The sequence below is a fragment of the Natrix helvetica genome (genome assembly GCF_964273705.1).
Source record: "Natrix helvetica genome assembly, chromosome: 1".
NCBI lineage: Eukaryota > Metazoa > Chordata > Lepidosauria > Squamata > Natricidae > Natrix > Natrix helvetica.
Window position 1 is genome coordinate 356284565 of NC_138548.1, and position 25389 is coordinate 356309953.

General features: G+C 47.2%; 2 protein-coding genes across 2 annotated transcripts in view; both read right to left on the minus strand.

The window, feature by feature from the left end:
• The window catches only part of LOC309384254 (uncharacterized protein), a 34240-nt gene extending 22607 nt beyond the window's left edge, over nt 1-11633 (minus strand). The window contains exons 1-2 of the mRNA XM_081937521.1: nt 11609-11633; nt 6459-6542 (exon numbers count right to left, since the gene is read on the minus strand). The gene's annotated coding sequence lies outside the window, so the exon portion shown is untranslated. The remainder of the gene's footprint in view (nt 1-6458; nt 6543-11608) is intronic.
• Nucleotides 11634-12898: 1265 nt separating this feature from the next.
• The window catches only part of LOC309384280 (uncharacterized protein), a 38839-nt gene continuing 26348 nt past the window's right edge, over nt 12899-25389 (minus strand). The window contains exon 3 of the mRNA XM_081937593.1: nt 12899-13956. Within this exon, the coding sequence (XP_081793719.1) occupies nt 13903-13956 (54 nt within the window). The 3' untranslated portion in view covers nt 12899-13902. The remainder of the gene's footprint in view (nt 13957-25389) is intronic.

Consider the following 25389-nt stretch of genomic DNA (forward strand, 5'->3'; position numbering starts at 1 on the left):
TCGAGCCTCCCGCAACAACCCGCGCGGCTGCATTCTGAACTAGCTGCAGCCTTCGAGTGCATCTCAGGGGGAGCCCCATGTAGAGAGCATTACAGTAGTCCAGCCGAGACGTCACAAGTGCATGGGTGACTGTGTGGAGGGCATCCCGGTCCAATAGGGGACGCAACTGGTGCACCAGGCGAACCTGGTGAAACAGCCCCCTTGCCACGGCCGTCACATGGTCGTCCATTGACAGCTGGGCATCTAGGAGGACGCCCAAATTGTGAACCCGATCCATGGGGGCCAGCTGTACGCCCCCAATGGCCAGTGATGGACATAGCTGGTTGAACCGGGGTGCCGGTAACCACAGCCACTCCATCTTGGATGGGTTGAGCCTGAGTCTGTTACCTCCCATCCAGATCCGCACGGCTTCTAGACACCGGGACATCACTTCGACGGCATCGTTGGGGTGGTTCGGGGTAGAAATGTACAGCTGGGTGTCGTCAGCGTACAGATGGTAGTCTACCCCGAATCCACGGATGATCTCGCCCAGCGGCTTCATATATATGTTGAACAGGAGAGGTGAGAGGACCGACCCCTGGGGCACTCCGCAGGTGAGCGGCCTCAGGGTCGACCTCTGCCCCCCAGTCAACACACACTGCGCTTGGCCAGAGAGGTAGGAGGAGAACCACCGCAAAACGGTGCCCCTCACCCCCAGCCCCTCCGGCGATGCAATAGGATACCATGGTCGATGGTATCAAAAGCCGCCGAGAGGTCTAATAGGACCAGGATGGAGGAACAGCCCCCATCTCTGGCCCTCCAGAGATCATCCACCAATGTGACCAAAGCCGTCTCCGTGCTGTGGCCGGGCCGGAAACCGGACTGGCATGGGTTTAGATAATCCATTTCTTCCAGGTGGCGTGGGAACTGTTGTGCCACCACACTCTCTACAACCTTCGCCAAAAAGCAAAGGTTGGAGACGGGACGATAATTAGACAATATAGCCGGGTCCAGGGAAGGCTTCTTGAGTAGGGGCCTCACCACCGCCTCTTTTAAGACGGCCGGCAAGAACCCCTCTCTAAGAGAAGCGTTAACTAGTTCCTGGAGCCAGCCTCGTGTAACCTCCCAGGATGCCAGTATAAGCCAGGAGGGACACGGGTCCAGTAAACATGTGGTGGCTCGCAGTCGCCCACGCAACCTGTCCATATCATCGGAAGTAACAGAGTCAAACTCCTCCCAGCCTAATCCCTCAAGACCCACCTCCGACGTCTCTTCTGGACCACTAAAGGGGACCCACTCGCTGCGAATCTGAGTGATTTTGTCCTGCAGATATTCCCCAAACTCCTCTGCTCTACCCTGTAATGGGGCTTCCCGTGGCCTCTGAAAAAGGAGGGAGCGGGTCACCCTAAACAGGGCGGCAGGGCGGTTATCTGCGGACGCAATAAGAGTGGCACAATACTGACGTTTGGCCACTCTCAATGCCACAAGGTAAGTCCGTAAATGGGCTCTCACCTGTGATCGGTCAGATTCAGAGCGTGACGATCTCCATCTGCTCTCTAGGCGTCTCTTTCGGCGCTTCATCACCCTCAGCTCCTCGGTGAACCAAGGGGCCTGGGTGGATCGCTGCCGCGAGAGAGGCCGCAAAGGCGCAACCTGGTCCAAGGCTCCAGCGGCCGCACTATTCCATGCAGCCACTAGGTCCTCCATCCGGGCGCGGGTCAGGGCTACAGGACATGGCCCAAGCTCTGTCTGGAACTTATCAGGCTCCATCAGGCGCCTGGGGCGGAACCATCTAGGACAGGGGTGGGGAACTGTGGCTCTTTTGCGACTTGTGGACTTCAACTCCCAGAATTCCAGAACCAACATAGCTGCCTCAGGAATTCTGGGAGTTGAAGTCCACAAGTCGCAAAAGAGCCACAGTTCCCCACCCCTGATCTAGGACATTCCGGTTCCGCCTCCCCGCGATGGGGGGTATCGGATGGAAAGTCAAGTCGGAGAAGTGAGTGATCTGACCATGACAAGGGTGCAACAACTAAATCTCCTACTCCCAGATCACTCCTCCACTGGCCAGAGATAAAAATAAGGTCCAGTGTGTGACCTCCCTCGTGAGTGGGGCCCTGAACTACTTGGGTCAGGTCCATGGCTGTCATGGAAGCCATGAACTCCTGAGCTACCTTGGATGTTTCCCCTACCGATGGCAAGTTAAAGTCCCCCATGACCAAAAGTTTTGGTCTTCGCGGGTCCATCTCCACCCCTTTAGGTGAAATACGGAACCCAAGGTAATCCAATTGTATCCTGTGGAATTCACATTTAGACAATTTAATGTATAAATGAGTGTCCAGCAGCTTTTTAAGCACTTGACCTACAAGAGTTACATGTTCCTCCATGGTCTTGATGTATATATAAGGATATCGTCTAAATAGAGTAGCACCCCTTGATATAGATGCTCATGCAGCATGAGCCCCGGGGAGCAGTTCCACGGCACAAACTGTGGGGCGGTGAGGGGGCAAAGTATCACATTTCTGTTCGCTGCATACATCTCGCAAGTCTGCATATACCTGAGGGAATCGCTCTTCCCCAGGTGTATGTACCAACGGCACTGTAGCTTGCAATCCCACTGGGCCTGGGATGTGGTTTGCACCTCATGAGGAGGGGGGTCAGGACCGAGGCCTATTCTGAGATGCCTACAACCACCACCCAAATATCTTGGGTCCCCATTTGTCCAACCATGCCAGGCCTAGTACAATCTCCTCCGTAATGTTGGGAAGAATTACAAACTGCAAGACCTCCTGATGGGGCCCTATCTGCAATACCACCTGATCAGTTGCATGTGTGGCTGGTTGGCCCTCCAATACCAACCTGTCCTGTGTGAAACGGACAACTTCCTGAGGCTCACCCCCAGATTATCAGCAACTGTGGCATTCATTAAGTACCAAGTGCACCCTGAATCAATCAGGGCTGTACACTGTCGTTGCCTTGGAGTCAAACTATTCTCCAAGGCACCTGAGGGTAGAACAAGAAGCAATGGGTGGAAACTAATCAAGGAGAGAAGCAACTTAGAACTGAGGAGAAATTTCCTGACAGTTAGAACAATTAATCAGTGGAACAGAAAATGCCTCCAGAAGTTGTGAATGCTCCAACACTGGAAATCTTTAAGAAAATGTTGGATAGCCATTTGTCTGAAACGGTATAGGGTTTCCTGCCTAGGCAGGGGGTTGGACTAGAAGACCTCCAAGGTCCCTTCCAACTCTACTATTGTATTATTGTATTGTATTATTGCCTGGTCGCTTCCACCACTACCTGTATCACAAATGGTTTGATAGGCTTGGTTATCATTGGGTCGGAACCCTCCTCCCAGTCTCTTCCACTGGCATTGGGCATATCACCCGATGGGTTGGAGTCAACTGGTATAGGAACCGGTTGACTCGCCCTGTGTGACTTCTCCTGGCTGCCCCTCATGCTCTTCCTGGCCAACATCTTTTTTTCCCTTGGTATGCTCATAGATGCTGTAGGATCGATCTCATGGCAGACTGCCGGTCTATGCCCCGGCCTCCTGCTTTGAAAACATGTTATGGGTGGCCAGATGGATGTTGTCAGACCAGCTGCCATCAGGGATGGAGGTTACCCCCTGGAAACTGCTGTGGGTTGCGGGGTTTTCAGGACAACTCTGATACGACGCATCTGTTGCAGTCTTTGTTCTCGCCTACCCCTATCCTCATGGAATTCTATAGCTAATTCCGTGGGGGCCTGGAACCATGCAGTCAGACTAGGTGGCAACCCTCTGTAGATGCAGGCCCAGCATAGTGTTCAGTCAAGACTGGTCTTTAAGTAATGCATCACCAACCTCTCTGGCCACATCCTCACTTTGCTGCCAGATGCCGGAACTCTCTGATGTATTCAGCTACTGGCTTCCCTTGTTGCCTTGTAGCCCGCAATTCTGCTTCCGCCCGCTGGATCCTGGTGGTTTCTTCAAACCTCTCCCGCAGTGCCATCAGGAACAGACCAATATCTGTGAGTTCCACAGTATGATCCCAATACAGATCAGCCACCCAGTCAGCAGCCTCTCCATCCGTCACTGCCATCACGGCCATCACCATGTCCCACTGCGATGTATACATATGGCTGTAACAATCCATGTGATTTAACACCTGGCCTAAGAAGAAGGCCACTCGTCCTGGGCTACCGTCAAATGTAGCCTGTATTGCCGGTGGGTCCCAGCAACCCATCACTCTGGACCCATAACCAGCTAGACCCACTCTGGGTAAGGAGAGGGTGAGGTGCATAGCTCTCTCGCAACGCTAGTCTCTCACAGGTGTCGCGGGCATCTTGGGGTAAACCAAGGCCAGGCTGCTGATCTCCTACTCTTGCGACCCCTTGGGCACCATACTGTTCTGGATTGGTTATGCTGGACAGTCCAATGACTCCCCCTGCCTGTTGGGATCCATGTTCCAGGGACCCTCTCCAACCACTGCCACATCCATTATCTCGGAAGCCCACTGCCCCAAACCTCTCCTGCAGCATCTGTAGAGTTGGGCTCTCCACCGCGATGGTGTAACTCCAATCGTCATCTGAGCTGCGTCTTTCATGCCATTGGGCAAAATAGGTTTCAAAAAAGGTGAACTGGAGAGTATGGGGTGGTAAGCCTCTGTGGTCCTGAGCTGCTGGCAAGCCCAGATACAAATCCCCTGCATGGGCTTGATCCACATCGGCCTCTGGAGGTTCTGCTGTAGGCTTCCATGCCACCAAGTAGTCAGACCTTATATCCAATGGTGCCTCTCCTGCTGGCCCTGACACAGCCTCCAGCACAGTTGTATCAGTGCCCACGGCAGACTCCTCCAAGCCCACAGCCTCCAACCCAAGCACTGTACCTTCAGCCATGGTGGGAGCTCCGACAAACTGTCAGGTTCCGAAGTGTTAGTAAAACCAGCCAAACACAGAAACGGTTTGTAAATGCAGGTTGTATTCTTCCTTCGGCAGGAACTGACCAACAAAGCACTAAAGCAATGAATAAATTGTCGGAGCTGCCACCCTGTGCTTCCCACCATCTTTTATAGCTACATTGGTAATTAAGATAAGCCGCACCCCACTGGTGCGCACACCCATCACCTTGTGGCCCAGAGCGAAACCACCCAGCAATTAATCATGGATTGTTAGCAGGAGTTTCTTCAGCTTGTGTAGGCGGGATGGTGAGTCTTGGCAGCTGGCCAAGTTTTCTCCCCAGAATGGCAGCTCCAGGCCTTTGAGCTGGCAGGGGCTAACATCTAACCAACTTAGCTGACAACTTTGTCATCTAAAAGGTAGGGGAAGAAACTAGCGGAAAAACTATATTCGACCTAATTCTTACTAATACAGAAGCGATAGAAGGAGTTGAAATTGTCGGAACCTTGGATGAGTGACCACGTCTTACTGGAATTCAATATAATGCAAACACAAGCAATAGAATATAATCCAACAAGTGTCTTAAACTTTGGAAGAGCTGATTTTAAGAAATTCAGAGCCTAAGCAAAATTTCATGGATGAAAATACTAAAGGAGAAAACAATGCAAGGAGTGTGGGAAATACTGGAAAATCTATATATATAAAAGCAAAATACCACTCATGCATTATCACAAAATCTCCAGAACTGTAAAGCCTACAAACCTCAAATTTTCCACGTATGTTCCTCTTGGCTTCTAGGTGGTCACTAAGAAAGGATTTTTCGAAATGACCATCAGAGCATTAGTATTTCCTATATTATTATTAACACGCTCTCATGCTAATGAGTTCTACTCCCACTCCTAATGAGAAAAGAAATCTGTTGCAAATGCAAAACACAAGCAGAGGAGAGGAAATTCAGTTTCAGTTTAACTTTCACAGCAGGAAGCAGCGTTACTACAGAACAGTTGAGCTACCTAACAGCCAGGCTCCTTCGTGTCTCCTTGCTCACACAGCAAATACTGTTTCACTTTCAAACTAGCCCTCTAAGGAGTTCTACTCTCCCTCCCCTCCTGAAAAGAAATGAGTTCCAAGCTTTGATGCTAAAGTTCTACTCCTCCTCCCCACCTCAAAAAAGGAGTTTCACTTTCACTTTCACAGCAGCAAGCAGATTTACTACAGAACAGTTGAGCTAAGCCACATCCAGACTCCTTCCTTTCTCCTTCTTGCTCACACAGCAAATACTGTTTGAGTTTCAAAACACACCTCAAATCTCTCACACACTGACAGGACGCTAGCCACGTGAATATTAATGGATTCTTATTTTATTCCTCAGTTCAGACGAATCTGTTCCTCCTAGTGTAACACCAGTTAAGGGGAAAAGAGGCAAAATGCAGAAAAATATTTACAATGCTTCCACAAGTAAGGAAAGCTGCACACAAGTATCGTCAAACTTATCCCTAAGTCAGTAGAAAGGTATACATCTAATAACCCCTATGCTAATCAGTCACATATGAGATCAATGCCTTGGACTAATTACTATTTCTCTGCTTTTAAATATGAACCTCAGATTGATTACTCCAGGGACAAGGTTGTTGATCTCGGACACAGGTTACCCTGTGCTTGGTGCCGTGCTCTATGTCAGGTTCCTGTTCGGTGAAGCAGAAATAAAACAATAAATTACACAATTCTCGGTGTGTATTTTTATATCTTCCACGCTCCGGCACAATCCGACAAACACCCAGTGATAAGATATAGTGAGATGAAGTCAAGGCTGAAGCCCAGCGCTCCCCTCCACCGTTTAAACCTTTCCGCGACTCCACCCACCATTCACGCATGCCACAACGGTCCCAGCCAAACCACAAGCCTTATCGGTTTGCCGCCATGCGCAGGCAGTCGTGCTGTGCTTTGGAATCACAGGATGAGAGTCCCGGGATGTGCTACAATGATGGTGCACCTCCCTCCCCTTCAGCCATACCATGAACCTTACACAGCCTTCTCACCCACCAGCATCCAATGGTAAAGCACTTTCTGCTGTCTGGAAGTACAATGGATGCCTTCCAAATGACATATTTTGGAGTCAGAGAGGTGAAGGAGGGAAATGTTATGCCAACATTCAAAGTGCAGGGGCAGATCTACCACAGGATAGGGAGTATTATGGCAGGGTCTCAGCAGAGCCTTCATTTCCCCAGATATACTTTGTTGGTGTTGATGACAATGAGAGAGACATCCGTTGTGGAATCTACTCAGGCGTTAATCCACAACTGGTTAGCCAACTGCAGAAGTTGCTGCGAGAACACAAGTATATTCTGGAAGTTAAGGGTGCTGTTGAGTCTGTTCCTAAGGGCCACAAGGACTTCCAAGTGGTAATTAATGCCGATAGGAAGTTTTCTGGAGAGCACAGAGGTCATTTCAATGCCCCCATGACTACAGAAGTGGCTGTTCTCATTGTCGGCCAGGATTTTGAGGAGAGATATATTGTTCTCCACAGCAGAGAAAACAGTGAAATGCACCGTGCCTATGAAGCTCTCCAGTACCGTCTGATATTCTGTCATGGAGAAGATGGCTCCATGATTATATCTTTCAAAGATCTTCACACACCAAGGAACTATCGATAGATTGGAAAATACCTGCTGTAGTTCCTATCTTCAAAAAAGGGGAGAAAAATGGATCCATAAAACTACAGGCCAATTAGTCTGACTTCACTACCTGGGAAGATCCTGCAAAAGATCTGCAAACACCTAGAAGCAAGCAAATATATAACCAGAAGTCAACATGGCTTTGTCAAAACAGATCATTCCAAACAAATGTTTTTTCATTCTTACACAAAGTGACTACATTAGAGGACCAATCAAATACATTATATAATTGAATCTCAGTAAGGCAGTTGACAAAGTAGAGCATAACCTACTTCTTGGCAAATTAGATAAAATTGGGTTAGGTACATCCTTCCACACAAGTAGATTCATAACTGGCTGACAAACCACACTCAAAGTGTATTCCTTAATGGGAATATATCTATACGGAGGGAAGTAAGCAGTGGGTATCCCAATGTTCGTTTTAGTATCTTCATTACAAAGATATTAAATATCTTCGTAAATGCCTTAGATGAGGGAATTGAATGGGAATGGAAAAATAAGGTTTTACACTTATGCAAGAAAAACCAAATGTACTGGTACAGAATACGTAGAATCTGGCTCAAGCAGTAACCATGAGAGGACCCTTAAAGTCCTAGTGGACAATCATTTAGATATGGGCCAGCTGTGTATTGCAGCAGCAAAAAAAGCCAATACAATACCGTGTTTCCCCCAAAATAAGACAGGGTCTTATGCCCAGAGTGGCCACTGCAGGAAGACTCGGTTTGGAAACCACCGAAAAAGCCATGCTGGGATGGGGGTGGGGGCGGCAGGAGCGGAGGTACTCTGGCTCTGCAGGGAGTGTTGGGCCAGGACATTGTGAAGCTGGGAGGTGCGCGAGTGGAAGTGGAACAGCCACTTGCGCAACCCCCCTCTCCAGCCTTCCAGAGCGCCATTCACTGGCATTTTGAAGGCGCAAAGCCGTGAGAGCTGGGTGGCGGCGAACAGGCGCTCCCGCGGCTTGGCTATACCCCTAGGTCAGTGAATGGTGCTGTGCCTGGCTGGAAAGGGGGTTTGCTGGGTGGCTGCTCATGAGCGTGGTTGCTTCATGGCTGCTAGGCTACGCTGCTGCGATAGCGCAACACAGTCATATTCCCCTGAGTCTGTGCCCAGCTCTTTGCGAGCCCGCTCGCTAGAGAGCAGCTGCCCGGCAACCCCCCTCTCCAGCTGGGCACAGCGCCGCTCACCAACCTAGCACTATCCCGAAGGTACCAAGCAACACGATCAACTCCCCCCCTTATCCCCCAGTTCACGTGGCTTGACACCTTCAGGATATCGCTAGGTTGGTGAGCGGTGCTCTGCCTGGCCGGCGGTGGGGGGTTATCTAGTGGGCTTATTTGCGGGGGAGGACTTATATTTTTGCCCACCAGAAAAATGTGGCATGGCCTTATTATCAGGACATATGTTATTTTCGGAGAAACACAGTACTAAGCACCATTAAAAGAGAGTCAAGATCATGTGAAGTACTAGTACCACTTTATAAAGAGTAAGACCACACTTAGAAAATTGCAGACAGTTTGGTCACCCTATCATAAAATAAGATGTTGAGATTCTAGAAAGAATGCAGAAAAAGAGCAACAAAGAGGATTATGGGCAAAACAAAATGAACAAAATAGTGGGGAAATATATATGGCAAGGGAAAAAAGCAAGAATTAATATTAAAATGTTATAAGATGCAAGGATTACCAAACTGGGAATTGTACTATCAAGCAGGGGATCTAGCTTGGATGAAAGAATGGATTTTATTGAGAAATACAAGATTATTGACACTGGAGGGGCATGATTTGCAACTGGGTTGGCATACTTTTTTGGCTATTTTCAAAGACATTTATGTAAGGAATGGACTATTAGCAATATGGGAAAGAGTGAAACGGAAACATTATTCAGAAATACCAATGTGGCTTTCAACAATGGAAGCATTGACACATCCAAATATCAGTAGTATGAAAAATATTATTAGAAAGATACCTTAACAGAAAGGGGAGAGCCAAAAAAAAAAACAAGAATTAGAAAAACAAGGGATTGATATAGGTTGATTTTCACAATTGCAAATACAATCAAGATATGAAAAAGATAAAGGGGAGTATGGTTTTAAATTAGGAAGTTCGGAGTTGGATAAGATACTTATGGGAACGGGAGAAAGAATAATCAAGGAATTATATAGCTACCTATTAAGAACTATGCTAGAAGAAGAAGAAGTGGTAAAAGATACAATGTTAACTTGGGCAAAGAATTTTGGCCATACGATTGAACTAGAAAAGTGGCAACAGCTATGGGAAAGGAATTATAAATTAACCATGTCAACAGCTTAAAAAGAAAACTTATACAAAATGTTTTACAGATGGCACATATCGCCGGGAAAACTAGCTAAGATGTTTAAAGATAAGTCAGCGAAATGTTGGAAATGTCAACAAGCAATAGGTTCATACTACCACATGTGGTGGACATGTGTAGAAGCAAGGAAATATTGGTTTAAAATAAGACTTTGGTTAAAGGAAATGTTACAACAAGAAATAGAATTTAGACCAGAGATATTTTTACTAGGTATTATCCCAGAGAAATTCAGGAAAGAGGATACTTATTTGATTATACATATAATTACAGCAGCGAGAATTGTATTTGCCTAAAATTGGAAATTTAATAAGCTACCAACAGACGAAGAGATAATAAAAAAAATATTAGATTTTGCAGAGATGAATAGGTTGACAATGAAAAAAAAAGGATAAAGAGGAATCGGAGTACTTCAAGACATGGGGAAGGTTCTATGACTGGCTAGAGAAAGCAAACTAGGAAAGAAAGTAGGGAGAAGATAAAGTATCCAGATGGCACACTATTAAATGGAAAGGGGGGGGGGAGAAGGGGAAAACAGAAAAGAAAATATTAAACATATAAGTATATATTCAAGAACAAGATATAAAGAGGAGGAAACATACCTAGGGTAGACTAGTGAAGGTAAGGGAATAAGAAATGATACTAAAATTATATCTGGGCTGATGGAAATACCATCCCAAGGAAACATAAACTGAGTTTTGAAATATACACCAACAATAATAGAAAAAGAAAGGGAGAGAGGAGGAGAGAAAGAAAGGAACACAGGGAAAAGAAGAAAGAGGTAAGGAGAGGAGGATGGAAGGGGGAGAAAGAGAAAGAGAGAGGGTAGGAAGGGGAAGAAGAAGAGCAGGAGTAGGAGAAAGGTAAAGGAAGAAGGGAGTAGAAGGAGAGGAGGAAGGAAGAAAGTAGAGAAGGGAGGGAGGGAGAAAAGAAAGGGAAACCAAGGAGGTGTTACAAAAGGAGGAAGAGATTGCAAATGAAGCACCCAAAATTGTACATTATAACTTATTAAATGAAATAATAAATGTATAAGAATGATAAATGTAAAGAAGAATACCAATTATGTGAATATATACTTAAAATGGGGGGAAAGAGGATTAGGGGCCTGGAGGCTAAAATATAATTAAGGGGTTGCAGGAATTGGGTATGTCTAGTCTAGGGAAGGGAAGGACTAGGGGAGACATGATAGCCATCTTCCAATACTTGAGGAGTTGCCACAAAAGAGGGAGGGGTGTCAACCTATTCTCCAAAGCCCCTGAAGGCAGGACAAGGAACTGGATGGAAACTCATCAAAGAGAGAAGTAACTTCGAACTAAGGAGAGATGTCCTGACACTGAGAATAGTGAACCAGTGGAAGGGTTTCCCTTCAGAGGTTGTGGCAGCTCCATCCCTGGTGGCTTTTAATCAGAGACAGGACAGCCATTTGTCTGAAATGATATTGGGTCTCCTGCTTGATCAGGGCGTCTGTATAGAAGACCTGCAAGGTCCCTCCCAGCTCTGTCCCAAACCCTCCAGTGATGGGAGCACCCACAACCTCTGGAGGGAAGCCATTCCCAAAGAATCCACCTTCACTTGGAAGAGACTTTTCCAATCTTCCCACCAGGAGGAAAATTGCAGCCACCAGTTTCACAGCCTGCAGCACCAGTGGGCTTAAATTCGGGGAGGGAAGGAACCTGCAGCAGCTGAGATGCTTCAGCCCAGTTGCTTCCCTGCTTCCAGGACTCTCCTCCCACCTGCCCTCCGCTCACCTTCCAGCTGCTGCTTCGACCATGGGAAGAATAGAAAAGCCGCTCTGCACACCACTCTCCTCCCAGGATTGATCCGGAAGAGGAAGTTCCTTTGCGCTTCTCTCCCATTCTTTCTAGGAATAAAATACTCCATCGTTTTAACTCCTTTAACATCAACCACGGACTCCCCCTTCTGTATTCTCTGTTTTTTAGGCATCCATCTCCAGATAGGAGGGAGAAAAACACACTTGTCCCGTCTCTACAACGTTTGCAAAGTGTTTCGCTGATTAAATGCTATCAAGTCTTTTTTTTTTAATTTCTAGCAATCGACCTTTGAAACTAAGCCAAGTGAAATAGTGAAATGTGATGTTACTTAACCTTGGGAAGATTAGCTATGTGCTCAGCCCTAAAAGTTAATAACTTTTTTTTCATAGAATTACAGAATCAGCTTTCTTGGCGGTGTCTCTCAGTGGAGATCAAAGCTTCTCTACATCCCAAAACTTCAGGACTGATTTCCTGTGGCTCCCAAGGATTTATTACATGGCAGTACCATCAAGAGAGATGCTCCAGGTGAGCCAGCTTCAATTCTACCGACCAGGGCTCCATGCAAGAGCAACCACCATGCCATGTTCATACCCAAGGGAGAGAATTTTATATCTGCTAAATGCCAAGTTCCTCTGTAAATTGGCCTGCATGGAAGTCTCCTTTAGACCACACAGAGAGAAAAAGTATGCAGGCTAGAAATTGGGGGTCTAAGAGAGAGGGAGTGATAATCTATACTTGGTAGAAGAAATGTTTCCAAAAAGGATTTGTAAAAAAACAAAAGGCAAAATAGAATAGCATAGTATAACATCAAACCACATGGCTAACTGATCACCAGGCTAACCTTTTTGGAAGGACACCCTACAATGCCATTTTTAATGCGGATTTAATAAGATATGGATGGTGATGATGACGGCAGCAGTATTCCAGTATTTGAGGGGCTGCCACAAAGAGGAGGGGGTCAACTTATTTACCAAAGCCCCAGAAGGCAAGGTAAGAAACAATGGACGGAAACTAATCAAGGACAGAAGCAACCTGGGATTGAGGAGCAGCTTTCTAACAGTGAGGACAATTAACGGCTTGCCTTCAGAAGTTGTGGGTGCTTCATCCCTGAAGGTTTTTAAGAAGAGACTGGACAGTCACTTCTCTGAAATGGTATAAGGTCCCCTGCTTGAGCAGGTTGGACTAGAAGACCTCCAAGGTCCCTTCTGGTTTTATTCTATTCCGATGATGTTGGCTCTGAGCTCTGTTGTGTGACAGAATCTGGAATAAAATAACCCCAAAATTTTATTGATTCCCTTTTCATTCAGGTACCCAAGATAGCATACAAAACATTTTCTGGGTAACATGCTGTAATTTACAGAATCGATGTCTCCCAGACATCCCCTACTTACTATGACATACTTTTTGCCTCTCAATATGCCATAGCTCATGGAAGGCATCTTTATGCTTAACCTAACACTGAATCATAACTAGTGGCTTTTCATCCAGCATCCTTGAGCCCTTAACACCAGATGTTTGGTTTGGTGCCTTTTCAGTCAGTCAGTCAAAGTCAAGTCTTTTCCTTTGCTGCCTTTAGCTCTAGGACTGTCCAAAGTTGAACAGATGTTTTCACATTTCAAGGTGGGGACTGGAATAGAGTATTTCTCAGTCTGTAACCTGGTGCCTTCACCACGACACCAGCCAGGATCTTCTTCCCCATAAAATCTACCCATTGAGCCAACAGGGCTCCTCTCTGGTGTGAGTCCTTCCGTGAACAGCAAGTCTTCTGACCAAAGCTTTTGCTGCATTGGGAACACTGCTATGGCTTTCCTCCAGTGTGGATCCTCTTGGGCATAGCCAGTTGTGATCTACAATATCTGGGTTTTTGCTGCAATAGGCAGAACTGTGGATCATTTCTACCACTGATATTCTTGGATTCTCAAGGATGTCAAAAATACTCTGAATCCCTCCTTGGGTGGAGTTTGAGTCAAACTACTGTTCCTTTCCTCACAGAAAAAGGCCTGCACTATGGTCTGCCTTATCTGGCTGACCAAGTGACCTCTTTGTTTCCACTGACTTCCAGATATTTCCCTCTTTTTCTGAACTAGGAAATGATTACCCTTGATATTTTGATATGTTTCTTCCAGATACACTATATTTTGTCCAGCTCAGAACTCTCTTCTTAGTTTTTTTTTCTCCTTGCCTGTTACCTGCTGGGCAAGAAGAAGAGTTTTGGGGTTTTCCAGAGGAGCTAATAAGATTTTGATTGTTGCCTTGATTTGCTTTGCATTTTAATGCTGCTTGTGATTCTCAGCTCTCCAGCGCTCTCTATGGCATCCTTTTCCCTGTAAGATTCACATAAAATGATTGCTTTAATTAAGGTTTGTACAGTGGCTGCATAACATTTGAACAAAAAAAACAAGAGCAAAAAGCATGTATATTACAATAAAACATGTCAAAGAACTGCAGAGAGTTAAATATATCTGGAAGGGCTGGGGACTGATCATACATACGTATATGGGGACACTCACACTTTTTGATCTAAATGTAGAGCAACAGGGTTGGTGGGTGGGAGGATTAACTGGTGAAATGATCCCAAGAGCCTTGGTGAGATTTAAAGGACCATGCTTGCCCATGGAAGTCCACCACTCCAAAGAAGAAATAGGCAAGAAGTACTGTCCACAACCACACGGATGACAACCCAATTGAGGTACTCCTCACTTATCAACAGCCATTGGGATTAGCAAGTTCCAATCCTAAATGGCGTGGTCATTAATTATGACATCACATAACTATCCCAATTTACAACATCTGATATGGCTGTGGTCGTTAAGTGAATCACCGTGGTCTGCTCAGTGCAATGTAACATGACTGTGACTTGCAGCTTCCTGTCAATTTCCAATTCATTTTGTTTGTTAGAAGTCAGTTGTGGATCTTCCAAATGCTGAGCCCATGACTGTGGGACACCACAACCGTAAGTGCAAGCTAGTGTCATCCCCACATAACTGTGATAGCCACAACTTTGAGGAACACTTTAAAGTCTTCTTTTTAAGCACCACCGTAGCTTTGAAGACTGAGTCATAAGCGATAAGGTATACCTCTAAAACTGAATATCACAAATGCGATCAATAACATTTTTTAAGTTGTGGGCTAAGCACATTTGTGCCACATTAATCCATGGACGGCATACCAGCAGGAAATCCTGTGTTTGTTTGCTAGATATGGCATTAAAAACAAAATTCCTGAAGACATCACTGGCCGATCAGTTTCAAATTGTTGCCAAGAAAAGAACACAGCCATATAATTACAAGGACTTAATACGAAGGAGACTTTTTAAAACTCCCAACACAAAGAAAAATGCAGGCACCAGTTTTAAAGCATTCGTCACCAGTGGAAAACAATCTGGGGAGGGAAGGAATTTGTAGCAGCTGACATGTTTCAGCCTCGTTGCTTCTCTGTTTTTACAACCTGGGGAAACCAAAACAGCCCTACTTGCTTCTGGCCTCTCCTTCACCTGTCTGCAGCTCACCTTTCAGCTGCTGCTTCCACCCTGGGAAGACCAGGAGAACCTCTCAGCGGAGAGTCAGAAGAAAAACCTCTCCTGCTGCTGTTCTCCTCTCCTCCAAATCCTCTCTAGGAATCTATTGTTCAAATGTTTAAAGTCCTTATTCCTCAGTTACCAATGCTCTGCAGTTGATTAATGCGGGTGTTGCCCATCTATAGCGCACCATCGAGTGACATAAAACTGAAAACCACGTTGACTCTCTAAGGCGGTTGCAAGATTCTTTTAATTGAATATGTGTGTTGAAGTTGTATTTGACTTCAGGGCTCACATCGATAGACTTTCTCCATGATGATTATCCATAACTTGTTCATTCAGGCCTCCCGATGAGTCACTCATCTCCACAGAAAGAGAGCAAGAAGCTCCCCATGCAAAAAGCGAGAACTACACTGAAGGAAAGAAGAGCCGGGGGAAATATGCATACAAAGTGCACCTCCTTTAATACAATACAATACAATACAATAGTAGAGTTGGAAGGGACCTTGGAGGTCTTCTAGTCCAACCCCCTGCCTAGGCAGGAAACCCTATACCGTTCCAGACAAATGGCTATCCAACATCTTCTTAAAGACTTCCAGTGTTGGGGCATTCACAACTTCTGGAGGCAAGCTGTTCCACTGATTAATTGTTCTAACTGTCAGGAAATTTCTCCTCAGTTCTAAGTTGCTTCTCTCCTTGATTAGTTTCCACCCATTGCTTCTTGTTCTGTCCACAGGTGCCTTGGAGAATAGCTTGACTCCCTCTTCTTTGTGGCAACCCCTGAGATATTGGAACACTGCTATCATGTCTCCCCTAGTCCTTCTTTCTCTTAAGCTAGACATACCTAGTTCCTGCAACCGTTCTTCATATGTTTTAGTCTCCAGTCCCCTAATCATCTTTGTTGCTCTTCTCTGCACTCTTTCTAGAGTCTCCACATCTTTTTTACATCGTGGCGACCAGAACTGAATGCAGTATTCCAAGTGTGGCCTTACCAAGGCATTATAAAGTGGTATTAACACTTCACGTGATCTTGATTCTGCAAAGAATGATCTGCAAAGATTGCTCCAGCCAGTTATTTGTCTTGGGGGATGCAGGACAACTCATGGACGCATAGTTTTGCAAGAGACAGAAACTTGAAGATGGAAGCTTGACCAGCTTTTCAAAATTAACCAGGTTCTGGGCCTTAAAAGCTCATCGTGCACTTATTTATGTACAGTCCCTCAGTTATTGCCAGCTTGCCAGCTTGGTTATGTTAATAGAATAATGGAAAATGCAATATTAATTCCCTACCTGTATTATTGGGGAGAGAATCTTGCTAGATCAGTCTCCCCAATTTCCAGAGTAAGAATTCAGCCTTGATTACTCCTGAGCAGAATATTTGGAGGATGTTAAGTTTGCAGATTCGAAGCCGATCAACACATTCCTGCACTTTTGTATGGCTCTCAATAGAGATAAATACTTCTCTACATCCTAAACATTTATGACCGATTTCCTGTGGCTCCCAAGGAATTAGGACCTGGGAGCATCAATAGGCCATGGACTCCAAGGGAGCAAACTTCATTCATGCAGTTCAGACCGCATCCAAACACGTCCAGTCTGTTTTATTTCTGACGGAAGAAATTTTAAATCTTTTAAATGCCATGTGCTTCTGTAAATTGTCTTGCACAAAAGTTTTCATTAAGACAAAGCTGGAGAAAACATATGTGGCAGTCTAGAAAAAAGGGGTTAGAAAGAGAGGGTGACTGCATATATATGGCAAAAGAAACATAAGCTCCCCAAAGTGACACTTCAAAGGGTTGTAAAAGTACATGCAAACATCTATGAAAGGCTGCCATACTCTTTGTTTGAACTGCATACCTTTCTTAATTTGAAATATTTGAAGTAATATACAAAACAAAATAATTTTACAAACAGGCTCAGGCAAACCTCTCTCTAATTCGCAGGAGCTTAAGTTGTTGGGGGAGGCACAACACACTCAGACTTTCAAGATTTTCTTATTACCTTCAGTCTCTACTTAAAAAAAACCTGGGAGTCTTCCTGTGAAGTTGATTTCTTTGTACTGGTCTATCAAGTGGGGCTGAGCCTGAGGGACCTTTCATGGCTGAGGAGGGACTGGAAGCTGGGTGTCCCCACTCCTCGTCCAGCAACAGCACCTTCCCCACTGCAGCACACCAGCTCTCTAATAGGAAAGCCATCCAGAGAGACCCCCTACTGCCCATTGGTCTCCTCCCCATCAGCTGCAGGAAGGAAAATCACAGAGAGTGGAGATGAATGAATGTGGGTAGTCCTCGCTTAGTGACCACAACTGTGATTCACAAGTCTGGCAAATAACTTTATTGCAACAGGCTTTTGACCTCACTTCCCTTCTGGTCATTACCTGAATCCACATGGACATTGAGGGAGACATCAAATGACTGCTACCTTTGATTTTATTTCTGCCTTCGACATAAACTTTGTCTTAAGCTTGTTGGGAAGCATGTTAATGACTATCACAGGATCAGGGGACAGTGTGATGGTGGTAAATGCAAAGATTGTTTTTTATATACCATCATAATCTTGAATGGTTGCTAAACAAGTCAAATGGTAAGTGAGGACTATGTATGTTACACCCAGAAAAAAAGCCATTTGCACTGGATGTCATTTGCTGGAAGCATCGTGGGGAGGAAATTATCGTTCTCCTATCCAGCAGGTGGGTTACCCAGAAGGATGTGAAGGATCGTGGGGAGATATTTCTGCTCTGGGAGCTCTCCTTCCTCTGAGACTGATGGAAGAGTTTAGGATTATGAGCACACACAAATGGATGGCTGTCCCCCAAATGGAAGGTTTTGTGAGTCTAAGGCTTAGACTCTAAGCTCTTCCCAAGAAGATGTCACAGGGAACACAGCCACATCTTAAAAGCCCTCTTACCATGCTTCCTCCTTCTCTTCAATAGCCTAGTTATCCTAGCTTCCTCAACTGATCATCATACGATTTAGCGTCCTGACTCTTTATCATCTTTATTGATCTTCTCTGCACTTTCTAGGGTTTCTGTGTGTTTTGTTAGAAGCTGGTTGGTGTATACTGAGGAGGAGGAGCTTCCGGAGCTATGGCGGCTTGCCCTTGAGCTCCGCAGGCGTGCGGGGCTTGCCTGCGTGAATAGGGATGCTACTAGGTCCCCTGTGTTAGCCGGAAGGGCCGGGTCCTGGAGAGGGTCACCCTGGCTTTCTATCACGACCCAAACGGGTCCCCAGGGTGACCTGGTGATTGAAAACTTGGCCGAAAATGCGAGGGTGAGAGTGCCAAAGAGCAGAAGAGAGAGCCAGTGCCGGCTGCTGCTGCGGCTGTTTCCATCGTCTCAGCCTCCACCTCTACTGATGAGATGTCGGGCGTGGATGGCGTGGGGCGGCGTGGGACGGCGGGGCAAAGCTGAGACAAAAGCGGCTGGCGAGTGTGTGACATTGGTGTGTGTGCGAACGTGTGAACGTGCGGAGTGGCTGGGCGTAGCAGGAGCGATGCAAGCCATGCAAGCCATTTTCAATGCTGGTTGGGCCAGGAGAGGCCGTGGAGCCGGGCGCTGGGAGCCCTGGAGGCCTGACGAAGGGCCAAAGCGCCAAAACGCTGGCGTGAGGATTGGAGGCTGGCTGAGGCGTCGGAGGCACTGGAGGTTGGTGAAATGGCCCTGGGGCTGGAGCAGCGCGACTCGGCGTTTTGTGGTGCTGGACATATTGGGACATACAGGGAGAGGCATACAGGGAGAGGCCATGGCTGCTGCTGGAGCGAAGGAGAGGGGAGGAGTGATGGTAGCAGCCTTTACCTTTATCTTCATCATTGCCTATTAGCCCTGTTACTATCCCTGGTTTACCATCTATTTACCATCTATCGACCATCTGCTTTTATCGTCTCCCTATTGTTTTTCTACTGCCCACCCATCCTTTGACCATCTTTTGACCATCCTGTGACCATCTATAGACCATCTACAGACTGATGGATTGGTCTGCTACACCCATAATCCCCACCTAGGACTTATGGCCTTTTACCATCAGTATTCAGGCCCTGGCTCCCTATATCCCTCTGCATTTCCCTTTCCTCCTGGACTCAGTGCTGTATGCAGCACCTATTTTAACATCTTTGTAAAGTAATTTTAATATCTGTAGCACCCTCAATTCGATCTGAGGCTCTGCTGAACCATGGTTTATTTTTACTCTAGGGTAGACCTGATTTTATTGCGGGAGTCCCCCCTCTCGCAAATATGGCCCTCTGCCCTTTCAAGGGCCCACCTTGATGACGGATGTATTAATCCAGAGAGATGGAAGAAGAGGAGGCTCCAGGGGTTTTTGTGTAAATGTTTTTTAAATGTTTTAAAGGGATCCAGGGCGGGGGGTGGGTCTAGCCAGACCAGGAATAGGAGTAGAGCCAGACGAACAGGTGGGGCTGAGGAGGAAGGGAGCAGAGCGGGGGAGGGGAGTCAGTATAACGTTCCTTTAGAGGGTTCCTATATTCCAACGGTCGCAGGAAGGGGTAGATGCGAGGACAGAAGAAGATCCTGCAGTCGGTTGGGAGACCGGGGGCGTTGGTTACGCCCAGTCGTTTGTACCAACCCCCGCATCCTAGGTGGTCAGGGTTTACAGAGCCGTGGCATGAGACTGATGTTATGTAACGCAAGGTCCATTGTTAATAAGGCCCCCCTCATCCATGATCTGGTTTCTGAGGGGGAGCCGGACCTTGCAGGGATCACGGAAACCTGGTTGGGCCACGAGGGGGGGGTGCCCCTCGTGGAAATGTGCCCATCAGGATACCGTGTATTCCATCAGCCTCGTGCCCGGGGTAGGGGTGGTGGGGTAGCGGTCATTATACGGGAAGCCTTGACACCGAGAGAATTCATCGTACCTCAGATATCCGGATGTGAGACTCTAGGTGTGAGATGGGGCCCAGGGAGTCAGTTGGGCCTGCTGATTGTATACTTGGCTCCTCGCTATGCTTCAGCGGCCCTGCCTGAGCTCCTCGAGGTGATTGCGGAGGTGGCAGTTGAGACCCCTAGACTATTAGTCATGGGGGACTTCAACTTGCCATCGACGGGTGAATCATCCGAGGTCGCTCAGGAGTTCATGGCTTCCATGACAGCCTTGGACCTGACCCAAATAATTCAGGGCCCCACACACGAGGGAGGACACATGCTGGACCTTGTCTTTATCTCTGGTCGATGGAAGAGTGATCTGGGAATAGGGGATCAGGTGATCACTCCCCTGTCATGGTCAGATCACTCGCTTCTCCGGCTGGACTTCCCTGACGCCACCCCCCATCGCGGGGAGGCGGAACCAGAGGATCTTAGATGGTTCTGCCCCAGGCGACTGATGGAACCAGATAGGTTCCAGACGGAGCTTGGGCCACCTCCTGTTGCCCTGACCCGCTCCCGGACGGAGGACCTGGTGGCTGCATGGAACAGTGCGGCGGCCGGGGCCTTGGACCGGGTAGCGCCCTTGCGGCCTCTCCGGTGGCAGCGAACCACCCTGGCCCCTTGGTTTTCCGAGGAGCTGAGGGTGATGAAGCGCCACAAGAGACGCCTAGAGAGCAGATGGAGATCCTCTCGTGCCGAATCTGACCGAACACAGGTAAGAGCCCATTTACGGACCTACCTTGTGGCACTAAGGGTGGCTAAACGTCGATATTATGCCACCCTTATTGCATCTGCAGAAAACCGCCCTGCCGCCCTGTTTCGGGTGACCCGCTCCCTCCTATCACAGAGGTCGCGGGAAGCCCCTTTACAGGGGAGGGCAGAGGAATTTGGGGAATATCTGCAGGACAAAATCGCTCAGATCCGGAGCGAATGGGTCCCCTTCAGTGATCGTGAGGAGACACCGGAGGCAAGTCTTGAGGTACCTATCTGGGAGGAGTTTGACTCTGTTGCCGCCGAGGATATGGACAGGCTACGCGGGTGACTGCGGGCCACCACATGTTTATTGGACCCGTGTCCCTCCTGGCTTGTACTGGCAACCTGGGAGGTTACACGTGACTGGCTCCTGGGTCTGGTGAACACCTCGCTGGAGGAGGGGTTCCTGCCAGCCGCCTTGAAGGAGGCGGTGGTGAGGCCTCTACTTAAGAGGCCTTCCCTAGACCCAGTTGAGTTAGCCAATTATCGTCCTGTCTCCAACCTTCCCTTCTTAGCGAAGGTTGTCGAGAGTGTGGTGGCGCAGCAGTTCCCTCGACACCTGGAGGAAATTATTTATCTAGACCCGCGCCAGTCCGGTTTCCGACCGGGCCACAGCACGGAGAGGGCTTTGGTCGCGTTGGTGGATGATCTCTGGAGGGCGAAGGATGGGGGCTGTTCCTCCATCTTAGTCCTGTTAGACCTCTCAGCGGCTTTCGATACCATCGACCATGGTATCCTGTTGCGTCGGCTGGAGGGGATGGGGGTGAGGGGCACCGTTTTGCGGTGGTTCTCCTCCTTCCTCTCCGGTCGGACGCAATGTGTGTTGGCGGGAGAGCAGAGATCGACCCTGAGGCCGCTCACGTGTGGAGTGCCACAGGGGTCGGTCCTCTCCCCTCTCCTGTTCAACACATACATGAAACCGCTGGGTGAGATCATTCGAGGATTCGGGGTTGAGTGCTATCTGTATGCAGATGACACTCAGCTATACATTTCTACCCCGAACCACCCCAACGAAGCTGTCGAGGTGATGTCCCGGTGTCTGGAAGCCGTGCGGGTCTGGATGGGCGACAACAGACTCAAACTCAACCCTTCCAAGACGGAGTGGCTGTGGCTACTGGCGCCCCGCTTTAGCCAATGTGTTCCATCTCTGGCCATTGGGGGGGTACAACTGCCCCCGGTGGATAGGGCACGCAATTTGGGCGTCCTCCTAGATTCCCGGCTGTCACTAGATGATCATGTGACGGCCGTGGCTAGGGGGGCGTTCCATCAGGTTCGCCTGATGCGCCAATTGCGTCCCTTACTGGAGCGGGACGCCCTTTGCACAGTCACTCATGCCCTAGTGACTTCTCGCCTTGATTACTGTAACGCTCTCTACATGGGGCTCCCCTTGAGATGCACCCGAAGTCTCCAGCTGGTCCAGAATGCAGCCGCGCGGGTTATTATGGGGAGTACTAAGTACTCCCATGTAACACCTCTCCTGCGCGAGCTGCACTGGCTACCTGTGGCCTTTCGGGTGCATTTCAAAGTGTTGATCGTCATCTTCAAAGCGCTCCATGGCTCGGGACCTAGTTATTTGCGGGATCGCATTCTACCCCATACATCCCTGCGACCAATCCGCTCTCACAGAGAGGGCCTCCTCCGGGTACCATCTGCTAAACAGTGCGGGCGGGCGGTGCCTAGGAGTAGGGCCTTCTCTGTGATGGGCCCAACCCTCTGGAACGACCTCCCCCCCGATATTAGAACCACCTCTGATCTCCGCTCCTTCCGCAAGAAACTCAAGACCCACCTGTTTCGAGTAGCAGGTCTGGCCTAATTACAACCATAATCGTAACTGTATTTAACATCTATTCAAACCTTCCTGGATGGCTTTTTAAATTTTATATTGGGGTTTTAACGGGTTTTAAAATTGTTCTTAATATTTAAATTGGTTTTGGGATTTTATAACAGACCGTGTGTGTGAGTTGTTTATGTTTCATGTCTTATGTCTTATGTCATTTTTATTGTTTTGATTATGAATGGTCTGTACACCGCCCCGAGTCCCTACGGGGAGAGGGGGCGGTCTATAAATTAAATAAACTATAACTAAACTTTAATATCTTTTTTGTATTGTGATGACCAGAACTGGATGCAGTATTCTAAGTGTGGTCTCACTAGCATAGTGTGAAGCATTCCTGTTACTTCTTGTTGGCTTTTCTAAACATTTGTGTCTACTCCATCATGGAAACCGCAACTTTCACAATGTCTCTTGAATCTGATTCATAATGCAAAGAGTCATCTGGGAAGTCAGATAGATCCTCTGTAATGGTATGATTTTCAAAATCCTACAAATCTACTGGCACAACCAATGGCTGCTTTAGGGGTTGTAAAGTTACAAGGGAAACCGTAGCTTACTTGTCCAGTTTCAAATGTCCTAGTTTCCATCGCTCAGACTGGCAGTGATAGAGATGACCATTTCTGAGTCTGAGAGGAATGCCAATCAAAACAGACCCAGCTTAGCCATTCTAATTCAACTGTGCTTAATGAAATGTCATTCTTTCATAGAATTTAGGACAGGTGCCGATAGCAAAGCAACAAATAACAGAACTGTAGCTCATATCATCAGTCACACATTGCGTGGACTAATATATGACTGAAATTGGAATTCTAAATGTATGCGGAGGGAAGGGAAGCTGAGAAAGACAGATTGGTCATAGAGATGCAAAATGTAGAAGAGACAGATTACAAGTTAACAATTGTAGTGCGTTATTATTAAACTTAATCACTGTCTATCTTGCAGTTTGAGGCAACTCTAAGCGTCTTGCCTTGCGCTAATGTTCACAGCAATACTGACAATACCCATTTTTCCCTTGTCAAAAGCCATGGATAATTATAACACGCTGCATTTTTAAAAATGAAACCTTTTCAACTGTACATTTCCCTCCCTGTTAAGGTAGCAAAACAGTGGTTTGTCCTTCTTCTGCGCGAGAGTGCGGACAGTGTTGCAAAATTGCTGCCGCTTCCACAAGTCTAACGCATGGCCCAGGGATAAATGTAGGACCCATTGAAAATGGTGGTGGCTTCTAGGACACAGTCATGAGGCCCAAGGATGCGTGTCCTCCCATCCTTCCACGACATGAGAATCAGAGATCTTCAAAAGAAAAGGAGGAGGGTGTGAGGTCTGGTGGATGGGAGTCAGGGTGAAAGTCAGGGCGATAAACGGTCTTATTACCAAAGCAGAAGTCACCATTCCTGAACTTCCAGGTTGCCCGTAAGGCTGTTTTTCGCCCTCCCTAGGCTCCTAGAAAGCCTCTGGAGCCTGGGGAGGGCAAAAAAAGTGCACCAAAAGCAGGTGGGTGGGTGAATTTGCTGGTCTCATAAGCATGCGTGTTCTCATCACGCACACAGCGTTATGGGTGTGGCCACGCTCGGGCACGACACCCCTGTGATCCCCCCGCTTTTGGCATGTGATCCAAAAAATGTTAGCCATCACTGATATATGTCCTTCTCTCTCCCCACAATATGAGGTTCAGAGATCTTCAAAAGATAAGAAGGAGTGTATGATGTTGGGTGGGGTGGGAGTCAGGTGTAAGGGGAACCTGGGGGAGGGAGTGAAGGGCCAAGGAAACTCAATGGTTAAGACAAAGAGCACAGGGTGTCTTGGAGTGTGGGGGAGGGCTAGAGATGTCTACGGCAGGCAATCCTAGCTCTGCGCTAGGCCTCCAAGAAGTTTTTCCCAGCTCGGAGTAGACAGTGTTCCGCTTAGCAACTCACACATTTGATTAATGGCTGTATCGGAGAGCAGGGGGATTCGGGTAGTTAAGGAAAGCAATTTTCACTTAACAGCCATTGCAACCTGCAACCGTAATTCAAGGGCCATAATAATTATATCTTGAGGACTACTTTTATGCGGGCTGTGGAATTCTGGGGCTGAAAATCGGGCGAAACCAAGGTATAAGACTGAAACTCCACATGTGGGAATTCCATAATCAACAGACAAAAGTTCCACCCCAAATTCCTTACTGAGGAATTCCTCTACTTCTGGAAAAAGAAATATCCAGAAGCTTCTGCTGATAACCAGAAACTATTAGTTAGCCATTTTCCATTTCCATTCCACTTACAAATTGAATCCGGAGAAATGATTGAGCAAAATGAAAGAGGCCAAAATTCAAACAATCAATTTCTCACCTACACTTTCAATGGGAGAGCACAAATGAAATTCAAGCATTTTCTAAACTCATCTACCTTTCGTCATATAGATTACCTTGTGTGCAATAAGGGATGATTTATGCTTGAAGTAATGTCCACATATCGGACATTCAAAGGGTTTCTCTCCTGTGTGAGTCCTCTGGTGTGTCACTAGGTTGGAATTCTGACTGAAACTTTTCTTGCAGATCGGACATTTATAGGGTTTCTCCCCTGTGTGAGTCCTCTGGTGTATCACCATGGAAGAATTCTGACTGAAACCTTTCCCACAATCAGGACATTCAAAAGGTTTCTCTCCTGTGTGAGTCCTCTGGTGTGTCAGAAGGTGAGAATTCTGACTGAAACCTCTCCCACAATGAGGACATTCAAAGGGTTTCTCTCCTGTGTGAGTCCTCTGGTGTGTCACCAGGCTGGAATTATCACTAAAACCTT